Source organism: Haliotis rufescens, unplaced genomic scaffold (assembly GCF_023055435.1).
Source record: "Haliotis rufescens isolate VD_foot unplaced genomic scaffold, xgHalRufe1.0.p SCAF_20, whole genome shotgun sequence".
NCBI lineage: Eukaryota > Metazoa > Mollusca > Gastropoda > Lepetellida > Haliotidae > Haliotis > Haliotis rufescens.
Window position 1 is genome coordinate 4,110,069 of NW_025963891.1, and position 25,606 is coordinate 4,135,674.

A 25,606-nucleotide genomic window follows, 5' to 3' on the forward strand; every position below is an offset into this window, starting at 1 on the left:
GATCAAGGTCACCAAAACCGACTGGTGTCTGCGGAGTCTGTATATACACCATAGTTCCAAATATGAAGACAATCCAGTGTTTAGTTCTTGAGATATCGCGGCAACACCGTTTTCCAACTCTAAAAGCAGATTTGTCTGCTGTGACCTTGAAAATGGGATCAAGGTCACCAAAACCGACTGGTGTCTGCGGTGTCTGTATATACACCATAGTTCCAAATATGAAGACAATCCAGTGTTTAGTTCTTGAGATATCGCGGCAACACCGTTTTCCAACTCTAAAAGCAGATTTGTCTGCTGTGACCTTGAAAATGGGATCAAGGTCACCAAAACCGACTGGTGTCTGCGGAGTCTGTATATACACCATAGTTCCAAATATGAAGACAATCCAGTGTTTAGTTCTTGAGATATCGCGGCAACACCGTTTTCCAACTCCAAAAGCAGATATGCCTTCTGTGACCTTGAAAATGGGGTCAAGGTCACCAAAACCGACTGGTGTCTGCGGAGTCTGTATATACACCATAGTTCCAAATATGAAGACAATCCAGTGTTTAGTTCTTGAGATATCGCGGCAACAAACAGGTGGGACGTACGGACGTACGTACGGACGGACGGACGTACGTGAATACTATATCCCCCGCTTCGCGCTTTCGCGCGGCGGGGGATAAAAAATAAGAAAACATTGATATACCTTTTAGTGAAACAATACAGTGTATCGCAGTATAAAAGGAATTCCATCAAACCATGTGCAGCATGGACTAGCTGGAGTCATGACATAAACAATAAACAACCTAACAACTTCTCATCACATGCAGCTCAGTGGAAAACAGTGGGTTAAAATTTGTTTACAAGATAAAAGGTTACAGGTTCGATTCATGTCATGGAATTTTCACGTTAAAAACAATTGTGACTTATAACCAATCATCAAACACAATTGTGTTCTCACCAAGAGCCAAGTTAACGAAACGTTAATTGTAAAACAAAGGTATTGCAATTGAAATTTACTCAGGTCCTGGGAATTCCCCTGGAAAGCCTCAGGCATTACACAGGAACGCCTCAGGCATTACACAGTAACTCCCCGGGCATAGTTGATACTGCCTGTCTTGGAAGTAAATCAACATTTAGAAGAACATTGTGTTATTGTTGTGTGACATCATCAGAGGCATATAAGAGCTACTCCTTCCTCTTTCATCTGAAGAAGGGTCAAAAAGTAGCTCTGAAACATCGTGTCAAAAAATAATCAAAGTTGCTATCCATAAAAGGGTCATGTATTCATGTTCTCCCGACTTTACTGCTGCCTTGGTACCTGATCACGCCCTGGTGGCCCTTGAAGTTGTGAGTGCAGTACTGCTCCACGACGTCCCACACCTTGATGGTGGCATCACTGCCCCCTGTAGCCAGCAGAGTGGACGTCCCGTCAAACAGCATGCTAGACACTGGACCAGTGTGGACAGCCTGAAACAACACTCCATCTATCAGTCAGTAGATGCAGAACAATATCCCTCATCCCAATAGAAGATACAGGTCATTATTCCCTCATCTATCAGGGTCAACTGTCAGTAGTCGCTCATCCCATCAGTAGATACAGACAATAGTCCCTCATCCCATCAGTAGATCAGACAACAGTCCCTCATCCCATCAGTAGATACAGACAATAGTCCCTCATCCCATCAGTAGATCAGACAATAGTCCCTCATCCCATCAGTAGATCAGACAATAGTCCCTCATCCCATCAGTAGATCAGACAATAGTCCCTCATCCCATCAGTAGATCAGACAATAGTCCTTCATCCCATCAGTAGATACAGACAATAGTCCCTCGTCCCATCAGTAGATCAGACAATAGTCCCTCATCCAATCAGTAGATCAGACAATAGTCCCTCATCCCATCAGTAGATACAGACAATAGTCCCTCGTCCCATCAGTAGATACAGACAATAGTCCCTCGTCCCATCAGTAGATACAGACAATAGTCCCTCGTCCCATCAGTAGATACAGACAACAGTCCCTCATCCCATCAGTAGATACAGACAATAGTCCCTCATCCCATCAGTAGATACAGACAATAGTCCCTCATCCCATCAGTAGATACAGACAACAGTCCCTCATCCCATCAGTAGATAGACAACAGTCCCTCATCCCATCAGTAGATACAGACAACAGTCCCTCATCCCATCAGTAGACACAGCCAGAAGATACAGGACAATATTCACTCATCTATGACAGTGGGGGACATCAGAAATGGGCTTCACACACTGTACTCATGTGAAGAATCGAACCTGAGCCTTTTGTGTGGAGATCAAACACTTTAACCACTAGGCTACCCAACCGCCCCACAGAAATTATGAATTTGGGATAATTTACAAACTCTGATAAAAAAATGTGGTGGTTAGACTACATCCTTGTTGGTCTTTCACTGCTTACCCTCCATGTCCGGACGAGCATCCCCGCCTGCCAGTCCCACTGTCGCAGCAGCAGCGTCCGAGTAACCAGGACCAGATGCTGAAACAGAGGCCACAACAATGATGGAACAGTCACTGCAGCGAACACATAGAAACTAGTCTCATCCATACTCTGTTAGTGTGTTTACATGCTGTTTAAAAAACAACTTTAATGCCGAATTAAGCAGTATTCCAGCCATGTGATGAGTCAGTCTGTAAATAATCGAGTCCGGGCCAGATAAACCACTGATTGATATTATGAACAACGATCAACATGTCACGTTATAATGACATGGAATCAACAAAGTCACTGAATCTTCCCACTCCATCAGGTTGCCTTTAACAACAAGCATGGGTTGCTGGAGACCAATTAAAAGCGGGAGTCCCTTGGGCCTGGAGAGCCCCCTTACTTCACATTCAGCACACACACAGGGCATTATAGCAACACCGACTTATGTTCTTAGGATTCAATAGATGAGTCAAGTCTGTGCACTTTTAGTCCCAAAACAATTGCGAGCTAAGGAAGAGAAGTTATGGATGTCAACTTCTTTATTATGAGACCTACTTCAAACAATCATGTATTTCCATGACAGTACAAAGTACAGTCCACCGATTCCTACCTGTAACCATTCTGTAACCTTGAAACAATCATCACCACGGGAACCAGGAACAGACACCATTGGTTATATCAAACTAGACTACAGTTTTAGACAAGTGGTTTATAAAAAATAGCTGGATTTCCACTTGTCTAACTAGTCAGGATAATGGACAAGCGTTCGCCCCCACTGACCCCCTCAAGTGTCTCAATATGTTACCTAATAAGTGAAGCATGTCAAATCTCACCTTATCATCAGGTGATACACAGAAGCTGGAGACCTCCTCGTCCTCATCCTGGTGAATAGATTCATCTCATAAGCAGTGTTCGAAATGGTGACCAAATGTATAGCCTACCCATCTTCAAAGTTACCTGCCCGCATTCAGACATCATAAATATTGAAAAATCACAAAAACTAAGAGATAAATCCCTTCCAGCTATATGATGGCGGTCTGTAAATAATCGAGTCTGGACCAGACAATTCAGTGATTGACATCATCAGCATCGATCCTCGCAATTACGATACAGTGACTTGCATCAACCAAGTCAGCGAGCCTGACCAGCCAATCCTGTTGGTTGCCTCTTACGACAAGCGTAGTTGCCTCTTATGGCAAGCATGGGTTGCTGACTACCTATTCTACCCCGGATCGTCACGGGACGAATAAGTTAGTAGTTTTTAAATTGTCTGCCAAACAGTGAGTGTGTATGGTTTTACGCCGCTTTTAGCAATATTCCAGCAATATCACGGCGGGGAACACCAGAAATGGGCTTCACACATTGTACCCATGCCGGGAATCGAACCCAGGTCTTCGGCATGACGAGTGAACGCTTTAACCACTAGGCCACCCAACCGCCCCTCTGCCAAACAGCCGGGCAGGTGGAGGAAAATTTGATGCAACCCGACAGAAAAGTTACCAGCCATGGACAAGCAGTTATTTCGGACACTGCTCATAAGTGTTAGAATATGCATACGAGTGAATGGCATATAATTGCATGCTTAACATTGATCAGGATTTCATTGAATGTCCCCTGACTCAACATAATCTGTTAACATGTGGGAGGAAAGCCAAATTGCACAGCTTGGTGATGTTTTACACCTGGGTGAACAAGGGTGAATCCCCATCCAAACTTGTATGGTGTTGACAGGCTAAGGCTCATAGTCGGGGATTGTACCAGCAGATCCTGGAACTCACATGGGACTTAACTCATCCTGAAACAAATACAGAATAATATGGAAAAAGCTGTGCCCCACTTCCATGTAACTCACCTGTCCAATAGTTTTGACAACTTTGCCGGTCTCAGTTTCCAGTATCGTTACCTTGGAGCTACAAGGACAGAACAGGTGCTTGCCGTCATTGCTCACCTGTCAACACAAACACTCCCCATAAATAAAAAAACAAAAACAAAGTGAGTGAGTGAGTATGGTTTTAGGCCGCTTTTAGCAATATTCCAGCAATATCACGGCGGGGGACACCAGAAATGGGCTTCACACATTGTACCCATGTCGGGAATCGAACCCGGGTCTTCTGCGTGCGTGACGCTTTAACCACTAGGCTACCCGACCGCCCCTCACACAACAAAGGAAACATGGACTGGAACACCACCTAGAGATCAGTGTTTAATGGTGGATGTGGTGAAATATACTGAAAAGTCGTAAAATATATTTCATCACAATGACCTCAATAAAAACTATCTTCAGAAAATAAGAGAGTGAGTTGGGTTTAATGCAACTCTTAACAGTATTCCAGTTATATCACGGTGTGTCAGCTTAATTTGCGAGGAAAGCCCGAAATGATGCAGGTCTCAGATGTTTACCACTTCAGTGAAACCAACGGGCATGGTATGGACAAACCTAGAAACAAAATCGGGACAACTAGGATTCGAACCCAAAATCATTGGTTTCTGGCGTGCCAAGGGGACACAACTCTGCACAGCAAATCGCGGCGTCTTAGACAACTGGGCCACTTGTGCCCCCTACTACTTAAATAGATAAGAGAACCATTTGACATGACACTTGTCAGATGATACACCTATGACAGTACATCATCACAACCGTTTATGGATGTACAGTTAATAGAACTGTTTTTTTGTTGTTTAACACCACACTCAGCAAAATTCCAGCTATATGAGGATGGTCTGAAAATAATCGAGTCTGGACTAGACATTCCAGTGATTGATATAATGAGCATCAATCCACATAATTGGGATACAATGACATGCATCAACCAAGTCAGCAAGTCTGACCACCCGATCCCGTTAGTCGCCTCTTATGGCAAGCATGGGTTGCTGACGACCTATTCAGATTCTACCCCGGATCTTCACAGGTCTCGATACAGTCTTACTCAGATGGATTGATAGCATGTATAAACAAATCACACCAATGGCAAGATTAGGGTATGTTGACACTGGTCTCACTATATAGGTGTTTGGTTTTAATCATATTCAGGGCCCCATCTGTCCATATGAGAAAGAGGGCATGGCCAAATGAGTTGATATGGAACTACAGCTAGCCATGTATATATCATGGTTTTAACCTGTTGTGGTAGAATTAGCATAGCTTACTTTTACAAACACTATGAAAAATATTTGGGATTTCAACACGGCAGCTAGTGTTATAGTTCAAGATGACACTTTCCAATCTCATGTCCTGTACTACATGTTGTTTTACTTAACATTGAGGTGTTTCGTGTATGGTTTTGTTAATGGTACAAAGTGAAACATCATACAGATCTACATCTAACTTCAACTCACCTGTATCCGACCGCCAGTGTAGAATGCTTCGTATTTACTCACAATAGACAAACTGTAGAAACAAAAACACCAGATGATTCATCAGTAACAAAATTACTTATTAGATTGTTGTGTTTCTAAATATGCCACTGGTCTTTCATAGGGTATTTTGACCATAGCAATATGGATTCTGTGTCACCAGCTTGTCACTGACGGAGATATATATACTTGTTAAAATAATAGGACACGTTAGTACTAGATTCACGTGTATTGTGGCAGAAACAGTCTCTGCAGTTGATCGAGGGGCGAAAGAATACATCACAACCTGATAACAGTGGCATTACAGCTGATGATCGAAAACTGAACATGCAGGGCACAGTAGTCGTAGATTCAATTACCAAGACTATTTTAAAGAATACATCAGTTGAAAAAGTGACAAACTTACTTCGATTTTAACACGTTCATTGCTACAAATGAACTTCACAACATCCACGAATACAGAAACGATAACAAGTCACATCATATTCCGATACACAATTTATAAACACGTGGGATAGACACTTCCGGTTATCTAAACTCCTTACAGGGTTCAGCGCTGTAAGCGGTGTGCGGAGATGTACACGCACATTCGTCACCCAAGCTCCATCTTGTCCAGGCTGTCTTGGCCATTTTTTTACTCAACTTGAAAAACATTGCAGCAGAATTTATTTCACCACAATGTATTTCTACAAGGTCCCTAAAACAACATACTAAGAGTCCCAAGCAATCCTAGTTTGGGAAACATGTCTAATTTGCGCTGACCCCGGTATAAGGATCTATACCGAAACGTCCCCTTTACAGCAAATAAAGAAGTTGTGTCTACTTTGTCATCCGTGAACTCCTGAGGACCTTAACAAAACCTGTCAAACAACATCAGTCACTGAAGCGTACGTAAACTGTCTTGCAGAAAGTGGCTAAAAGGGTGGAAAATGTCGCTCTCTTATTATTGTGATATGAAATGTCTTCTTGAAATGCTGGAATTCTTGGTCTTTAAAAATGTGTTTAAAAATTTCTCTCAATAGACTATATCCATATGTAGGTGGAAATGTGACGGTGCCAAATCTGGCGAATAAGGAAGATATTCTATTAGTTCAAAGTCACATCCATGAATTTCATCCATGGCGACAACAGACTTGTTCACAGCTGCATTGTCCTGGTCGAACAGCACACTTTATGGAGTCGTCCACAACGTTTAGCCTTGATATTATCACCCAGTTGCCCAAGAGGATTAGTATCATATTGGCCATTAATAGTCTGACCTTTAGGAGGTAGTCCCACAGGTTTTCGAGAAAACCGAGGTCACCTGCACCTTGCCAGCAGATGTAAGACTTTACCTTCCTCGGAGGAGGAGACGTTAAATGTTTCCACAGCTTTGACTGTTGTTCAGACTCTGGCCGATAATGGCTCATCCATGGTTAAATTGCTCAACATTATCAGCTGGTTCTGCTACAGAACGACGTAACTTATCACGAAAAAACGTGAAGGTTTTGGGTAGAATAGGTTTTCAGCAACCCATACTTGCCGTAAGAGGCGACTATGCTTGTAAGAGGCGACTAACGTGATCGAGTCTGGACCAGACAATCCAGTGATTGGCATTATGAGCACCGATCCACGCAGTTGGGATACGATGACATGCATCAACCAAGTCAGCAACCCTGACCACCCGATCCCGTTAGTCGCATCTCACAAGCAGAGTTGCCTCTTACGACAAGCATGGGCTGCTGAAGACCTATTCTCAACCTGGATCTTCACCGATCAGAATTGTGGTCTTGTCAACAGATTGAGTCCTTTTGTGGTTCCCACAATAATCGCCTCAGTTGTTCATCAAACATGAATACTGTTCCATAGCTTCATATTGGCGGTTAATATGCGAATAAAACACATTAAGTTACCTGCGGAGGAGGTCCTATTTATTCCCACTAGGCACATTACGAAATGCACATGTATCCTGTGCTTGTTCTCTGTCCCCGTTGGTTCAATACTGTTTATGACGTCTAATACGAATGCATGTGTCGTCGCCATGTTGGTTTCAAATGCGAGGTCAAAACTACTTTAGTAGAGCCCTTGGACTTTTGTATACTAGTATATGTAGGGTGATTTTACGACTCAGAGTAACCAAGGAGGGCTGTGTGAAACGTTCTTAAAAGTTATAATGAAGTTTACCACGCGGTTTAGAGGCTTTCGTGAGTGACACCCTCTGGTACACACACATTTCGAATTGTTTTGGGTGATCGCATTTACTAAGTGTAAAGGTACATCAACATTATGACTAACTCAATAAAAACACAAGCAGCATATACACCAGACGTAATACCTTCATGCCTCTAACACTGGATATATTATTAATAACTTGTTATTCCAAACTGAACCATCCTTGTGGGTGTATCCGCCATTGAGCACATTGAGCTGAAGAATACCGCCCATGTGAGGACAACACGTGATATACCTCCATGTTGCAGCATAGGATCATGGTATTCTCATGATATGGTGTAGTCAAGTCAAAAAGGGTTAAAACTGGAATATCATGCACATTGTCTACTGTATGCAACGCTACACACACAGTACCTCATAAATATCCCAACTATAGACAACAAAAACACACGGGAAGTGATTTATTTGTTTGAATACACAATGCCATTTAGGAAGTGATGAAATGTAACAAATGTTTTATTTTGGATAACACATTCTTAGTAAAGTACAGATTCTGGTTATTTTGTGTGTTGAGTCACATCAGGGATTCGAACCCACACTCCAAACTCAGGCGAATCACTCTGGGGAGTGTGGGTTCGAAACCCGGATGGAACCCAGCCCCCCCAAAGTACTAGAATCTGTAGTTTAGTTAGAAACTGTTATCCTAAATATAACATATGGGATTTATTTGTAGCTATTTTGTATCAGGCTGCATCGATTATTTACAGGCTGTCGCCCCAGAACTCATTGCTGACTGTGTCATTACACAATCCAACCCGCGACTACCCAGTGTAGACCAGCCTGGTACAGTTAGCTGGATAAACGCCCTTGCCTGGTGTACACTGTCGTCTGCAGATCAGGTCACTGGAGCTTGCACGGCCGTGTAACACTTCCACAAGTCTAGCCACTGAACAAACACGTCTAAACTTCCACATGTCTAGCCAGTAAACAAACAAGTCTATACGTCAGCGGATCTAGCCTCGAAATCCAGAATACCTAAACCCCTCAAGTTTCCGGCCCCCGTCTCCTTGACATTCTCACCCAACCCTTTATCCTTCACTTCTTACCCGGCACGCATCTCAAACCATTTTTTATCAATAAAGTTCCGTTCGGAATGCAAAGGATTGCAGTGGCGTCATGTCACTAGACCAACATTTAGTCTCGGAAATGAAAACATTTGAAGATTTTTTTGGTTAATTTTTCATCTTAATCCTTATAATACAAAGGAGCCTAGAGCAGTTCTTGTTTCAAAAGTCTAGACTTGAGCACATACTGCAGACAGTAGGTGACTATCTTGACATACTTTTATTGTTAACCCTGCATGAATGTCGTCTATCTTCACATGTAGATGTGCTGGCTGGGAGATAGGTAATCGCCATGTCGTTATATATATGTACACCCGTAGCGTGTTATGCTGCCTCAGCAAATGTGACTATCACGAAAGTCACATTCAGAGACGCTAGCAAAATCAATTTTGCTATTCAAATACTTGTAGCATTTTCATATATAAGTCTACTATTGCAACACCAAATAACTACCGGTCGACCAACATGGGGTTTGAACAACGAGTACATATGCATTTCATAGTTATTATATTCTGTGTGCAATTTCACCCTAGAAATGTTCGCGCTGAACAAACAATACTTCAGAATTATGCAATGTTCCCCAAAACAAGTCAGTGAATATTAATTATCCTAAAATAATATTGGTTTGATCATACATTTGTTTTATCAATTCCGCTCCCATTCTGCATGACACACGTTAAGCTATAACTCAAGGAGCTGTTGTTACCTGGGTGACATTTGAACCTATCAGATGATACGGGACAGGTGTTATTGATGTGACGTTAGTATAGCTTGTTTCACATAATATGTCACAAAACGATTTTCTTGCTAAGTTTATCGTCATATTATTGGCAATCGTACGTTCTAAGAATAACCACAGTTTCAGTTAGAAAAAAAATAGATTATCATTTTATATCCATAGGAAGTCAGGAATGCATTTTTTCTAACATATCCGACAGCACTTCAGTTTCTATGTTATGCTGAGTCACGGGATTAACATGGGCTCCATACGAAATACGCAATTGGACTTCATATAATATAAACTGTGCATTAGGGCAACCGTAAATCTAAATGTGTAATTAATGCAGCTGTGGTTCAGACAATCTGGTGTGATAGTAGTTTGATCTTGGATTCACGGAATCTAGTGTGACAATTAGCCAAAAGGTCACATCACATCCGGTCGGGGGTCAAAGGCAGGTGTGATAATGAACTGATAATGGACAGGACACTGACTGTGTCTGCATCTCCACATCAGGGTCGGTGCTGGCAGAGTACAGACAGGTGTAACCGTCGTCCACGATGCACCTGATGAACTGCTCCAACCGGGCGGTTGGGGAGGGGCTACTGGAGGGGCAAGACTTGTCCCACCAGAGGGTGTGTCACCGGGAATGGCCACGCCTCGGTATGCTGGTAGGGACACTGATCCTGGCGACGGTGCTGCTCCTCTGCTTCAGCCCAGCCGTACGGTCCCTCCTTTATTTGGACTACCCCTACCAACCAGACCCCCCTGCGTCAACATACCGCCCCCCTGGATCACAAGAGGACACTGGTCGATATCAGCGTGAAGCCCTTGAATGGGTTGGCAGGGAGTCGGAACAGTGTGATGTAACGCCATCCACCCGCCTGGACTGCCACCCCGAGAGGAACCTGTCACACTCAACCTGCCAGAGTCGGGGGTGTTGTTGGAATCAGGGGGATGGGCTGTCACCGCCATGCTTCTTCCCTGCTAACTACCCCAGATATACAATAGTGCACAAGCAGAACACCGGGTCGATGACCACAATGGAGCTCTACCGCAACGCCACTACTCACTACCCAAAGGATGTCCACAAGCTCACTGTGTCTATCGTCCACCTGTCCGCTACAGCTCTTAGGATACGGGTGAGCCAGATTCCCACTTGGATGAAAGGAATTTTAGTTGGTGGTTGTTTTATGCCGCACTCAGCTGTATGATTGCTGCCTGTAAATAATCGAATCTGGACCAGACAAACCAGTGATGTGTGTCATGAGCAACGTCCAACGCCATATGGGTACGATGACACATAACCAGTCACCGAACTTGACCATCTGAGCTGTTTAGTCATCAATTATAGCCCGGAATCGCCACGAAGGTATTTCGGCGCAGTGGTAATTTTGAACCCTATTGTATATGCCAAAATATACATCCATCATCTGTCATATGTATTTGTGGTATATTTAAGATAACCGACGCTACATCCAAGAGGTGGGAGGTGCCCATCAACGGTTCTAGCTTCAACGTCCGGACGCCTGACACAACGGCAGGCGCCAATGGCGTCCAAACGCCACAAACTCAACAGTCTGAGATGCCAGACACAGACAAAGACCTCTACATTGTAGACACACCAGGTCCACAGGAACCATTTGCGTTCAACATCCAGAGGAAGAGTTCTGGAGCTTCAATGTATGCTAAATGCTTGTCCCATCACATTCCAATCTGTCCACACATCTTTATATCCACGGGTGTCCAATCGTCTAAGGCGCCGCAATTCTCTGTGCAGAGTTGCGTCCTTTAAATCGTGGGTTCTTATCCTGGTTCGCCCTGATTATGTTTCTAGGGTTCTCTGCTGGATACCCTGCTCATGGGTTTCACCAAAGTGGTAACCGTCTGAGACCTGAATTACTTAGGGTTAACCGCCCATGTCAAGCTGATATAACTGAAATTCTAAACAAATAAAAGCTGCGTCATCCTATCTCACCCATTATACAAAATGAAGTTTTACACGCGACTGCAGCACGCTGGTGAGCACTGTCTGACCACTGTCCACTGTACCCGTGAAGATTCGGGGTAGAATAAGTCTTCAGCAACCCATGCTTGCAGTCAAAGGCGACGATGCTTGTCGTAACAGGCGACTAACGGTATCGGGCGGTCAGGCTTGCTGACTTGGTTGATGATGTCATCGTTATCCCAATTGCCGTCATATAGCTGGAATATTGCTGAGCGCGGCGTTAAACAACGAACAAGCAAACACACTGTCCACACCTATCTCAACCAACCGCTCTTGTAGCTGCTTGTCCTCATCAGCTCTAGGTCCGCCTCACGACTCTCACTGGACGTGTGGATAGTCTATATGGGTATATCTGAAATATTACGGTTCCTGTAAGTGCATCGTGTGACTGGTTTGTTTCCCGTGCAGTCTACAGACGCTGGGCCCTCTGTTGTTCGCTGACCAGTTCCTCCAGGTGAGCTACAGCGTCCCCAGCACTTTTCTGTACGGACTGGGCGAACACAGGGACGCCTTCATGCACAGCTTCAACTGGACCCGCTTCGTCATGTGGAACCGGGGGACACCGCCAGTGGTGAGAATGTTAACGGTTACTCATCTTCAAATTCGTCCAGTGTAACGCTTTCTATTTGTTAAATATCTTTGAACGACATATAAAGATCGGTAGTACCTAGAGACCAGGTGACTGGTGAAGGTACAACATTAACTTTGAAAAGTATTCAAATAAACATGAAGTCCGTATCGTAATGTTTCAATGCCGTTATGTACCCTCTTGGCTGGACGTGAACAGTGACTGGCTCGTTATCACGTATCTATGGAACGTGGCTGACTGTGTCACCGTCCCATCTCGCTGTAACGTATCTATGGATACCGAAAGTATCATTGCCACCTCGTGATAACGTATATCTATGGAATGAGGGTGACTTTGTCACCGTCCCATCACGCTGTAACGTATCCGTGGATACCGAAAGTATCATTGCCACCTCGTGATAACATATATCTATGGAATGTGACTGTGTCACTATAATCTCGCTTTAATGTATATCTATGGAATGTGACTGTGTCACTATAATCTCGCTATAATGTATATCTATGGAATGTGACTGTGTCATTATAATCTCGCTATAACGTATATCTATGGAATGTGACTGTCATTATAATCTCGCTATAATGTATATCTAATAAATGTGACTGTGTCTCTATAATCTCGCTATAACTTCTATCTATGGAATGTGACTGTGTTGTTGTGTCCGTACCCCCAGGAACACAGGAACCTGTACGGCTCCCACCCCTTCTACCTGATGATGGAGGAGGACGGCAGCAGTCACGGTGTGCTCCTCCTCAACAGCAACGCACTAGGTCAGTCTCACCATATACCCCGTGTCTCGTCTCACCACACACCCTGTGTCTAGTCTCACCACACACCCCGTGTCTAGTCTCACCACACACCCCGTGTCTAGTCTCACCACACACCCTATGTCTAGTCTCACCACACACCCTGTGTCTAGTCTCACCGCACACCCTGTGTCTCTTCTCACCACACACCCCGTGTCTAGTCTCACCACACACCCCGTGTCTAGTCTCACCACACACACCGTGTCTAGTCTCACCACACACCCCGTGTCTAGTCTCACCGCACACCCAGTGTCTCTTCTCACAACACACCCCGTGTCTAGTCTCACCACACACCCCGTGTCTAGTCTCACCACACACCCCGTGTCTAGTCTCACCACACACCCCGTGTCCAGTCTTACCACACACCCCGTGTCTAGTCTCACCACACACCCCGTGTCTAGTTTCACCACACACCCCGTGTCTAGTCTCACCACACACCCCGTGTCTAGTCTTACCACAAACCCTGTGTCTAGTCTCACTACACACCCTGTGTCTAGTCTCACCACACACCCAGTGTCTAGTCTCACCACACACCCTATGTCTAGTCTCACCACACACCCTGTGTCTAGTCTCACCGCACACCCTGTGTCTCTTCTCACCACACACCCCGTGTCTAGTCTCACCACACACCCCGTGTCTAGTCTCACCACACACCCCGTGTCTAGTCTCACCACACACCCCGTGTCTAGTCTCACCGCACACCCAGTGTCTCTTCTCACCACACACCCCGTGTCTAGTCTCACCACACACCCCGTGTCTAGTCTCACCACACACCCCGTGTCTAGTCTCACCACACACCCCGTGTCCAGTCTTACCACACACCCCGTGTCTAGTCTCACCACACACCCCGTGTCTAGTCTCACCACACACCCCGTGTCTAGTCTCACCACACACCCCGTGTCTAGTCTTACCACAAACCCTGTGTCTAGTCTCACTACACACCCTGTGTCTAGTCTCACCACACACCCTATGTCTAGTCTCACCACACAACCTGTGTCTAGTCTCACCACACAACCTGTGTCTAGTCTCACCACACACCCTCTGTCTAGTCTCACCACACACCCCGTGTCTCGTCTCACCACACACCCCGTGTCTAGTCTCACCACAAACCCTGTGTCTAGTCTTACCGCACACCCCGTGTCTCTTCTCACCACACACCCCGTGTCTAGTCTTACCACATACCCTGAGTCTAGTCTCACCACACACCCTGTGTCTAGTCTCACCGCACACCCCGTGTCTCTTCTCACCACACCCCGTGTCTAGTCTCACCACACACCCCGTGTCTCGTCTCACCACACACCCTGAGTCTAGTCTCACCACACACCCCGTGTCTAGTCTTACCGCACACCCCGTGTCTCTTCTCACCACACACCCTGTGTCTAGTCTCACCAAACACCCCGTGTCTAGTCTCACCACACAACCTGTGTCTAGTCTCACTACACGCCCCATGCCTAGTCTCACCACACACCCCGTGTCTAGTCTCACCACACACCCTATGTCTAGTCTCACCACACACACTGCGTCTAGTCTCACCACACACCCTCTGTCTAGTCTCACCTAACACCCTGTGTCTAGTCTCACCACACACCCCGTGTCTAGTCTCACCGCACACCCCGTGTCTCTTCTCACCACACACCCTGAGTCTAGTCTCACCGCAAACCCAATGTCTCTTCTCACCACACACCCCGTGTCTAGTCTCACCACACACCCTATGTCTAGTCTCACCACACACCCTGTGTCTAGTCTCACCACACACCCCGTGTCTAGTCTCACCACACAACCTGTGTCTAGTCTCACCACACACCCTGTGTCTAGTCTCACCACACACCCCGTGTCTAGTCTCACCACACACCCTGTGTCTAGTCTCACCACACACCCTGTGTCTAGACTCACCACACACCCCGTGTCTAGTCTTACTATACACCCTGTGTCTAGTCTTACCACACACCCCGTGTCTAGTCTAACCGCACACCCCGTGTCTCTTCTCACCACACCCTGTGTCTAATCTCACCACACACCCTGTGTCTAGTCTCACCACACATCCCATGTCTAGTCTCACCACACACCCCGTGTCTAGTCTCACCACACACCCTGTGTCTAGTCTCACCACACACCCCCTGTCATATATATTTATAAACCCAGCATATATAAGGCTTAGCATAAAGTTACAATTAATATTAATTAATCACAGCTTCTCTATCAGTTTTTGCATATTAACATTTTGCAAAGCGAAGATATTTGAATTTCTCAATGCATGACTGTCTTTACAAGCAGTTATTTTCCTCCATAATCCCATAGACAAGTGGTCAGATTGGACTCGGGGTTGAATAATCCCCTTGCACGCTATTCCTTCGCATGGGATGGCCAAACTCGGTAACTTCTTCACCGCGTGCGCCCCCCGCCCAGGCGCGCCAGGATCCGCTGTTGGTGGGTTCGAATCCAAACTTCGCTCTGACTATGATCCTTGGTTTGTCAGCACCCTACCGTCCCCGTATCAAAGTGGTAAACGTCTAAACCGTGCACTTTTGTCTACCTTCCACATCAAACTGACACGCTGAACTAATAATAAACTGTTAAGTGTTAACTTACCTACTCACAAAGTATCACCTTATTGGAACTTGTTTGGAATGAGACCTCTGGATACTGTCATTTAGCGCTCTTTGTTTATTTGGTGTGCTCCATTGATTGCTTTGGGGTACCGACCGCCTCCGTGGTCTAGTGGTAGAGCGTCCGGCCGGAGAGCGGAAGGTCGTGGATTCGACCCCCATCCGAGTCGTACCAAAAGACGTTAGAAGATGGTACCTGTTGCAACACTGCCTTGCGCTCAGCATTAAGGGGCTGAAACAAGGTGTTGTCAGCTCGTAGTCAGTGTCCGAGTGGGGTATTCATGTTAAACTGCGGCGAGCACTATAAAATCGGCATTAGTCCGAACTAGTAGTACAAGCAGCCACACATACACGTGCATGCACGTCACTATATTAGTGCAATAACCTTGAACGCGACGTTAAACCCCATTTCACTTTTTGGGAACCATGTTTTATTGTCTCCTGATTTCTGCCTTTCCCGTAGAGGTCATGCTTCAGCCAGCCCCAGCCGTCACGTGGCGGGCCATCGGGGGGATACTCGACTTTTACGTGTTCCTTGGACCGGATCCTGATGACGTCATCCAGCAATACACACAGCTGATTGGACGCAGCTTCATGCCGCCATATTGGGGTCTTGGTTTCCACGTGTGTCGCTATGGTTACAACACTGCCAACAGGACCCGCCAGGTGCTTGAGAGGATCCGAGATGCCGGGGTTCCTGTGGTATGTCCACCTGTCAGGCGAAATACTGGATCTGTTTCTTTACGAGAAAGTAGGACCATTTCAAAGCGATTTATTGTTTCAAACATGTACTGTATAGATTCATTAATTATTAATATTTTGTTACTCATAACCCGTCCGCCTCATAAAAGTGCCCCCGTGTCATATTTTCTAAATGTTTGAAAAGACCTTTTTACTAAAATTTCTTATTTGAACGTTTTGACGAAACGTTTGCATACACCATTGATAGTGTGTGAGAGTCGCCGGAAAACATTGCTATTGTCACCAGGACAACGCGTCTGTTCTTATTTCGAGGCTCAGGGAGCGTGCCTAAAGGGGACCACGTGGTACATGAAACTCAAGTTGTATTTTTATGATTTGAGACTTTCTGATAAAATCTCCCTCCCCTCATAGTCAGTTTTGAAAAGAGTGGCCTAACCTAATCCCAAAGACATCCCGTGTTCCCAAGATACAACAGTTCCCAATGCTCTCAAGTCCTTGTCGCATAAAGCTAATACATAGGATCGAATGATCAGGCCTGGTGACTTGGTTGTTGTGTCATCGTACCCTTGACGGCTTGGAGTGTTGCTCATGATATCATTCACTGGATTGTCTGGTCGAGACGCGACTACTTACAGCTTAAGTATTGCTGAGTGCGGCGTTAGATACACATCATTCACTTCATTGCCAAGTAAGGTTGTGTGTGTGTGTGAGTATGATGAGTCTGGATTAAACGTTTTATAACCAGCTTTCATTACATTACTGTAGGACGTCCAGTGGAACGACATCGACTACATGGACGATCTGAAGGACTTCACGACCTCGCCGACATTCGGCGACCAGGCGGGGCTAGTGGATTACGTCCACTCCCTCGGCATGCACTACGTCATCATCACGGTAAGACAGCCCTATGAACAATTGCAGGGGCCGTGAGGTAGTCAGTGGTTAAAGCGTTCGCTGGTCACACCGAAGACCCGGGTTCAATTCCGCTCGCTGGTACAATGTGTGAAGCCCATTTCTCGTGTTCTCCGCCGTGATATTGCTGGAATATTGCTGACATCGGCGTAAAACCATACTCACCCACTCACTCACTCACTCTCCTGTCCTCCGCCGTGATATTGCTGGAAAATTGCTAACATCGGCGTAAAACCATACTCACTCACTCACGAAACATTTGTACTGCAATCTGGAGCGCTTACAACCAATTACAACGACGCCGTAACCACTCCCTACTTGTGGTGACCATTAAAACAATCCTCTTACTGAACTTTTGAGTGTCTAGCTTTTGTGTGTCAGTCTGTCATACGTATTACCATGTCGTAGAACAAACCCAGATCCACGTGTGATGATAACATATGACTTTGACATTGCTGTGGCAGGATCCCGGGATAAGCAACACCCAACCTGCGGGTTCCTATGCACCGTATGACCTTGGGATGAAGATGGGCATCTTTATTCGGAATTCAGACAACGATGACCCCTTGGTGTCAAAGGTACAAAAAACACTGTACAATGTCTAAATCTTGCAAGGGCAAGCGAAGTCCCAAGGGATAGTTTTATTGGGTTTTTCGAATGCCAAGCATTCCTACCGACTGTAAACTAAAGTATAGATAACGTAACCTATCACATACTCGGTAGGTGTCTCCACAGGATAAAGGCAACGAATGCAAACGGTATAGGTTAAGTCATTTACAGATTAATATGCAAAACGTCAGGTAGATACTACTTTCAGTGTTTACAAAGATGGCGTCGCCCTTTATCGGCTATTGATTCAAAATTGATCGGGGATCTGGACTAATTACTGGGATAATTGTTATCATCACCCGATTAATAGTATAAATACCAAAAACCAACGTCTAGCTGAGGCGTAGATGAGGCAACATCGGAAATATTAAGGAAACAATTTATCGAGGACATTAGGCATATCAATGTCCATACCTTGCTCGTAGACCTCTGAGGCTTGGGGCTTTTCTCGAATATGTTAATGCCTGGTAATGTGTTTTTTAATGAAAATGTGATGCAGTTTGAAAAAGTTGTTGCTTATGAGATACTAGTAACATCAACTTCATGACGACATTGTCTCCCCTTCCCCCTGTCTCCTGCAGGTGTGGCCTGGCGACACCGTGTTCCCCGACTTCACCCACCCCGACTCGCAGCTCTACTGGACACTGATGGTCAAGAACTTCCACGACAAGGTCCAGTTTGATGGCATTTGGCTGGTAGGCATTGGATGGACACGAGTGGACCTGACGATATGTCGAAACATATATGTGTGATGTCAGTAGACACGATTCCGTATGTGATGTATGTTGGTAGTCAAGTAGACACGGGCATGTGTGATGGGTTTGCTGCCACACAGTTGGTGACATCGTAAGGCACAAGCAATGTGAAGAAATGAAACAAATGAGTTCTCTATTTATTACTTGTAGGACATGAACGACATCTCCAGCTTCGTGGACGGTTCTGTGACGGGCTGCACGGAGTCCAACACCACGTACGACGACCCGCCGTATCTGCCAGGTACACGAACTGACGCTGAGAGCAGGGACTATAGCATCTTCCCGAGGCAATAGAGTTAACTGACTTTAAAAGTCCAGTTTCCACCCTTGCCGAACTAGGTTGGAATTCCTGGGCTCGATCGTAGTGCCACCAATGGCTATTACGAGTTATGTCCCTTCTATGCCTCTCCAGTGGACCAATCAGATTCCACCTCTCGTATCACTTGCATTTGCCTCAAACAAAGCGGCGGCGCCCAGTCAAGACGATCTGATCGATAATCAAGATCTATATATTGTGATAAAACGAGTCTTACACCGCGAAGTGCAATAAATCACGTGAGCACCTTGATTAATAACATGAAAAGATTTAGAAAATATCCGTTGACAACGAGTTGGCGGTGCACATGTTTTGCAAATCCTCCAATCGACCGAAATCTGCATGACAGTTTACGAACCGGATTTCGATTTTGTTACGCGATTTTCATTGGACTATGCATAGACTCGTTAGTCCAGCCAAAATGTAACTCCATAATACCAGCCTAGTTCGGCAAGGGTGGAAACTGGACTTTTATAGTCAGTTAACTCCCTTGCCTCGGGAAGATGGGACTATAGCGCCTGAATAAATCCACAGACTATAGTTATATGAAAAGCCAGTTATCGATATGGAAGTCACTAATTGAGGACGGTGTCTCAAGGAGAGTGTGTAGACGGTTTCTTTCATTACAGAACCTTCATATGATTTCACACTTGGGTACAATTTCTGAAATTCACAGCATAATTACGTTGTGAAATGAAAACTAGATGACTTGATCCCTTACCTCTCATTTCTGTCAGCTGTGTACGGCGACCGCCTCTACACCCGCACCATCTGCACGTCGTCGCGACATCACTGGTCCCGCAACTACAACATCCACAACATGTACGGCTTGACGGAGACTAACGCCACCTACCAGTAAGCGGCAGAGACTCAAGAAATATAACGTAACATTGGTAACGGTAAAACTTGGAGCAGAAACTCCACCATATCTTAAGATTCTCCAACGCTAGTCTTATTTAAATAACATGTTTTACATCTCTCACTATGGTGATCTGACAAATGCCCCAATGGGAGATCTCGTGAGGTTTACACTGAGCAAACTACGACCGCCCAGCTTACAAGAAGGACGCATGGGTTTTTGAGTTTTGCATCTTTCTAAAGTGATTCGGCTACATTTCTTGCTAGTAGATGCCCTGGCGACATGGTATGTAAAATAACGACAAAAATGTTTCAGTTCCGCCTTTATTACTTCCATTTGGAACTACCCCTTCATATTCTTTTTCTACTAGTTTTTCTGATCTTAATGCTTCGCTCACTACTTTAGAATTTAGAAACGTCGACGCTGATTGGTCCATTAGAAAGTTCTCCTGTGGAGGGTTTGACAGATCTTCACGCGGTAAAATATCGGTGAAATATGATTGTTATAACCTTTCTATGTCCTACTGCTTCCCTGATATTTCCTAGTTGTTATGAAGATGGCACCGGCCGCAAGACGAGGAGCTCTCCCTCGCCGTAATGTTATTCTTATACTGTGCAATCACAACGTAACGTGTTTTCTCGTCATCTGTAGGGCTTTGAAGGCAGTCAGAAAAGGTCACAGACCCTTCATCATTTCAAGGTCAACTTTCCCAGGTCAAGGTCATTACGGAGGCCACTGGAGCGGCGACAATGCAGCAACCTATTGGGACATGAATCGGTCAATCTCAGGTCAGTCCCACCCTGTTCGTGATATATAAACCTCTGTTACATGTTGTGCATTTATCCAGAGATCCTTAGCTTCTCCCCGTTCGTGATGTCATAACCTCTGTCACATGTTGTACATTTACCACACAGAGATCCTTAGCTTTTCCCCGTTCGTGATGTCATAACCTCTGTTACATGTTGTACATTTACCACACAAAGATCCTTAGCTTTTCCCCGTTCGTGATGTCATAACCTCTGTTACATGTTGTACATTTACCACACAGAGATCCTTAGCTTTTCCCCGTTCGTGATGTCATAACCTCTGTTACATGTTGTACATTTACCACACAGAGATCCTTAGCTTTTCCCCGTTCGTGATGTCATAACCTCTGTTACATGTTGTACATTTACCACACAGAGATCCTTAGCTTTTCCCCGTTCGTGATGTCATAACCTCTGTTACATGTTGTACATTTACCACACAGAGATCCTTAGCTTTTCCCCGTTCGTGATGTCATAACCTCTGTTACATGTTGTACATTTACCACACAGAGATCCTTAGCTTTTCCCCGTTCGTGATGTCATAACCTCTGTTACATGTTGTACATTTACCACACAGAGATCCTTAGCTTTTCCCCGTTCGTGATGTCATAACCTCTGTTACATGTTGTACATTTACCACACAGAGATCCTTAGCTTTTCCCCGTTCGTGATGTCATAACCTCTGTTACATGTTGTACATTTACCACACAGAGATCCTTAGCTTTTCCCCGTTCGTGATGTCATAACCTCTGTTACATGTTGTACATTTACCACACAGAGATCCTTAGCTTTTCCCCGTTCGTGATGTCATAACCTCTGTTACATGTTGTACATTTACCACACAGAGATCCTTAGCTTTTCCCCGTTCGTGATGTCATAACCTCTGTTACATGTTGTACATTTACCACACAGAGATCCTTAGCTTTTCCCCGTTCGTGATGTCATAACCTCTGTTACATGTTGTACATTTACCACACAGAGATCCTTAGCTTTTCCCCGTTCGTGATGTCATAACCTCTGTTACATGTTCTACATTTATCACAGAGATCCTTAGCTTTTCCCCGTTCGTGATGTCATAACCTCTGTTACATGTTGTACAATTACCACACAGAGATCCTTAGCTTTTCCCCGTTCGTGATGTCATAACCTCTGTTACATGTTGTACATTTACCACACAGAGATCCTTAGCTTTTCCCCGTTCGTGATGTAAGAACCTCTGTTACATGTTGTACATTTACCACACAGAGATCCTTAGCTTTTCCCCGTTCGTGATGTCATAACCTCTGTTACATGTTGTACATTTACCACACAGAGATCCTTAGCTTTTCCCCGTTCGTGATGTAAGAACCTCTGTTACATGTTGTACATTTACCACACAGAGATCCTTAGCTTTTCCCCGTTCGTGATGTCATAACCTCTGTTACATGTTGTACATTTACCACACAGAGATCCTTAGCTTTTCCCCGTTCGTGATGTCATAACCTCTGTTACATGTTGTACATTTACACACAGAGATCCTTAGCTTTTCCCCGTTCGTGATGTCATAACCTCTGTTACATGTTGTACATTTACCACACAGAGATCCTTAGCTTTTCCCCGTTCGTGATGTCATAACCTCTGTTACATGTTGTACATTTATCACAGAGATCCTTAGCTTTTCCCCGTTCGTGATGTCATAACCTCTGTTACATGTTGTATAATTACCACACAGAGATCCTTAGCTTTTCCCCGTTCGTGATGTCATAACCTCTGTTACATGTTGTACATTTACCACACAGAGATCCTTAGCTTTTCCCCGTTCGTGATGTAAGAACCTCTGTTACATGTTGTACATTTACCACACAGAGATCCTTAGCTTTTCCCCGTTCGTGATGTCATAACCTCTGTTACATGTTGTACATTTACCACACAGAGATCCTTAGCTTTTCCCCGTTCGTGATGTAAGAACCTCTGTTACATGTTGTACATTTACCACACAGAGATCCTTAGCTTTTCCCCGTTCGTGATGTCATAACCTCTGTTACATGTTGTACATTTACCACACAGAGATCCTTAGCTTTTCCCCGTTCGTGATGTCATAACCTCTGTTACATGTTGTACATTTACCACTAAGAGATCCTTAGCTTTTCCCCGTTCGTGATGTAAGAACCTCTGTTACATGTTGTACATTTACCACACAGAGATCCTTAGCTTTTCCCCGTTCGTGATGTCATAACCTCTGTTACATGTTGTACATTTACCACACAGAGATCCTTAGCTTTTCCCCGTTCGTGATGTCATAACCTCTGTTACATGTTGTACATTTACCACACAGAGATCCTTAGCTTTTCCCCGTTCGTGATGTCATAACCTCTGTTACATGTTGTACATTTACCACACAGAGATCCTTAGCTTTTCCCCGTTCGTGATGTCATAACCTCTGTTACATGTTGTACATTTATCACAGAGATCCTTAGCTTTTCCCCGTTTGTGATGTCATAACCTCTGTTACATGTTGTACAATTACCACACAGAGATCCTTAGCTTTTCCCCGTTCGTGAAGAACCTCTGTTACATGTTGTACATTTACCACTAAGAGATCCTTAGCTTTTCCCCGTTCGTGATGTAAGAACCTCTGTTACATGTTGTATAATTACCACACAGAGATCCTTAGCTTTTCCCCGTTCGTGATGTCATAACCTCTGTTACATGTTGTACATTTACCACACAGAGATCCTTAGCTTTTCCCCGTTCGTGATGTCATAACCTCTGTTACATGTTGTACATTTACCACACAGAGATCCTTAGCTTTTCCCCGTTCGTGATGTCATAACCTCTGTTACATGTTGTACATTTACCACACAGAGATCCTTAGCTTTTCCCCGTTCGTGATGTCATAACCTCTGTTACATGTTGTACATTTATCACAGAGATCCTTAGCTTTTCCCCGTTTGTGATGTAAGAACCTCTGTTACATGTTGTACAATTACCACACAGAGATCCTTAGCTTTTCCCCGTTCGTGATGTAAGAACCTCTGTTACATGTTGTACATTTACCACACAGAGATCCTTAGCTTTTCCCCGTTCGTGATGTAAGAACCTCTGTTACATGTTGTACAATTACCACACAGAGATCCTTAGCTTTTCCCCGTTCGTGATGTCATAACCTCTGTTACATGTTGTACATTTACCACACAGAGATCCTTAGCTTTTCCCCGTTCGTGATGTCATAACCTCTGTTACATGTTGTACAATTACCACACAGAGATCCTTAGCTTTTCCCCGTTCGTGATGTCATAACCTCTGTTACATGTTGTACATTTACCACGCAGAGATCCTTAGCTTTTCCCCGTTCGTGATGTCATAACCTCTGTTACATGTTGTACATTCACCAGAAAGGGATCTTCAGCTTCTCCCTGCTCACGATGTGATATATATACAATGATATACCATTGTATATATACAACACACAGATCCTCATACTCTCCCTTTTCGTGATATATAGAGCATATTAAAGTGAATTATCTTCTTTTCTTCGAGATATATATATATATACCTGATGAAATCACTTGTTTTAAACCCCACAAATAAGAAATATGTTTTAGGTCAATACAATTCTGTATCCTACACATGGATATGAGTTTATACAAAATCAACTTCAACAAAAATATTCTTGAAATCTACGAGAGCGCTGTTGGAAGCGAAGGAATACACGCTGACAAAGTAACAAAAAGGACGCTTTGCGAAGCGATCGGAAAGTTAAATGAGAATTTACAGTTTAAAACGAAACGAGAAGGGATATCGACTCCATAAATGATCATATGTCATTATTTTGCCTTGTCCATGGGGAACTAACGGAAAAGGGAACGTTAAAGGGAGATAATTTAAGGGGAGGTAACTCTTGGTACACAACAGTTCTGTCAAAGTGTAATGTTCACTGCAGTGAAATATCAAGTGTTATGTTAACTGCAATGAAAATATGATTTTCCTCAACTTCAGAAAAATAAGTCTTTCACATTGAGGTATTTAAAAAATATACTGTCACATGTTGTACACAAACAACACAGAGATTCTCAGCTTCTCCCTGTTCGGGGTGCCCCTTGTGGGCGCGGACATCTGTGGTTTCATGGACAACACTACGGAAGCTCTGTGTCAGCGCTGGTACCAGCTCGGGGCTTTCTACCCGTTCTCCAGGGTGCACAACAACAAGAAGGCCATGGTACGTGCTGTAGAGAATAGACTCCCCTTGTCTGTGTCTCCCTTGACAGTGGCACAGTTGTCCCCCCTTTGCCTGTGATACAGTTTTCTCTCTTGGATGTGACACGGCAATGTCTGTGACACGGTTAAAATCAGATCTTAGTTCTCGGCACCGCTAAACCTAGATCTGAGGACATCTCATTACGGGTCATGCCAGATCGACCTTTCGCGAACTTTTACCGACCAATGGAAGGACTGATAAGAAGTCGACATAAGCCAATCAGAAGGCAGCTTTCTCGTTCTTTACGGCACTAGTTTCAAACTGGTGCCTACGGTTCGAAATATATTTAAACAAATTCTCGATTAAAATTTTGAAAACTGAACAAAAGATAATTCTGAAATGGCTCACAGATGGCGGAGATTGTATGGAGTCAGTCATTGAAGCCCGTAACTGTCGTTCGGAATACCCCTTCGAAGTTGCATCATTAGAAAACACATTCCGACTTCACTTTCCTGATCTGGTAAGCAACGCCCTGATTGGTCGGAAGAAAGGTCATTCTGACATGACCCGTAATGGGATGTCCTACTATCTTTGTTTAGCGGTAGCGAGAACTAAGATCTGATTTTATTGAAATTAGGACTCGGTGGGTACTAAGAACTACACTGATTAT

The 25,606-nt window shown here is 44.5% G+C and overlaps 2 protein-coding genes across 3 annotated transcripts in view; one reads left to right on the forward strand and one right to left on the reverse strand.

Moving 5' to 3' along the window:
- LOC124142694 (transducin beta-like protein 3) overlaps nucleotides 1-6,329 on the reverse strand; it is a 32,812-nt gene extending 26,483 nt beyond the window's left edge. For both annotated transcript variants that reach the window (XM_048400760.1, XM_048400759.1), the window contains exons 1-6: nucleotides 6,208-6,329; nucleotides 5,784-5,835; nucleotides 4,300-4,395; nucleotides 3,281-3,328; nucleotides 2,421-2,498; nucleotides 1,304-1,452 (exon numbers count right to left, since the gene is read on the reverse strand). In XM_048400760.1, coding sequence (XP_048256717.1) covers nucleotides 1,304-1,452; nucleotides 2,421-2,498; nucleotides 3,281-3,328; nucleotides 4,300-4,395; nucleotides 5,784-5,835; nucleotides 6,208-6,227 — 443 coding nt within the window. In that variant the 5' untranslated portion in view covers nucleotides 6,228-6,329. The remainder of the gene's footprint in view (nucleotides 1-1,303; nucleotides 1,453-2,420; nucleotides 2,499-3,280; nucleotides 3,329-4,299; nucleotides 4,396-5,783; nucleotides 5,836-6,207) is intronic.
- A 3,976-nt stretch (nucleotides 6,330-10,305) lies between these two features.
- LOC124142695 (lysosomal alpha-glucosidase-like) overlaps nucleotides 10,306-25,606 on the forward strand; it is a 28,660-nt gene continuing 13,359 nt past the window's right edge. Inside the window, exons 1-12 of the mRNA XM_046511281.2 lie at nucleotides 10,306-10,936; nucleotides 11,257-11,477; nucleotides 12,211-12,373; nucleotides 13,062-13,158; nucleotides 16,264-16,502; nucleotides 17,268-17,396; nucleotides 17,879-17,992; nucleotides 18,605-18,718; nucleotides 18,929-19,019; nucleotides 19,832-19,949; nucleotides 20,605-20,741; nucleotides 24,806-24,957. Coding sequence (XP_046367237.2) covers nucleotides 10,355-10,936; nucleotides 11,257-11,477; nucleotides 12,211-12,373; nucleotides 13,062-13,158; nucleotides 16,264-16,502; nucleotides 17,268-17,396; nucleotides 17,879-17,992; nucleotides 18,605-18,718; nucleotides 18,929-19,019; nucleotides 19,832-19,949; nucleotides 20,605-20,741; nucleotides 24,806-24,957 — 2,157 coding nt within the window. The 5' untranslated portion in view covers nucleotides 10,306-10,354. The remainder of the gene's footprint in view (nucleotides 10,937-11,256; nucleotides 11,478-12,210; nucleotides 12,374-13,061; nucleotides 13,159-16,263; nucleotides 16,503-17,267; nucleotides 17,397-17,878; nucleotides 17,993-18,604; nucleotides 18,719-18,928; nucleotides 19,020-19,831; nucleotides 19,950-20,604; nucleotides 20,742-24,805; nucleotides 24,958-25,606) is intronic.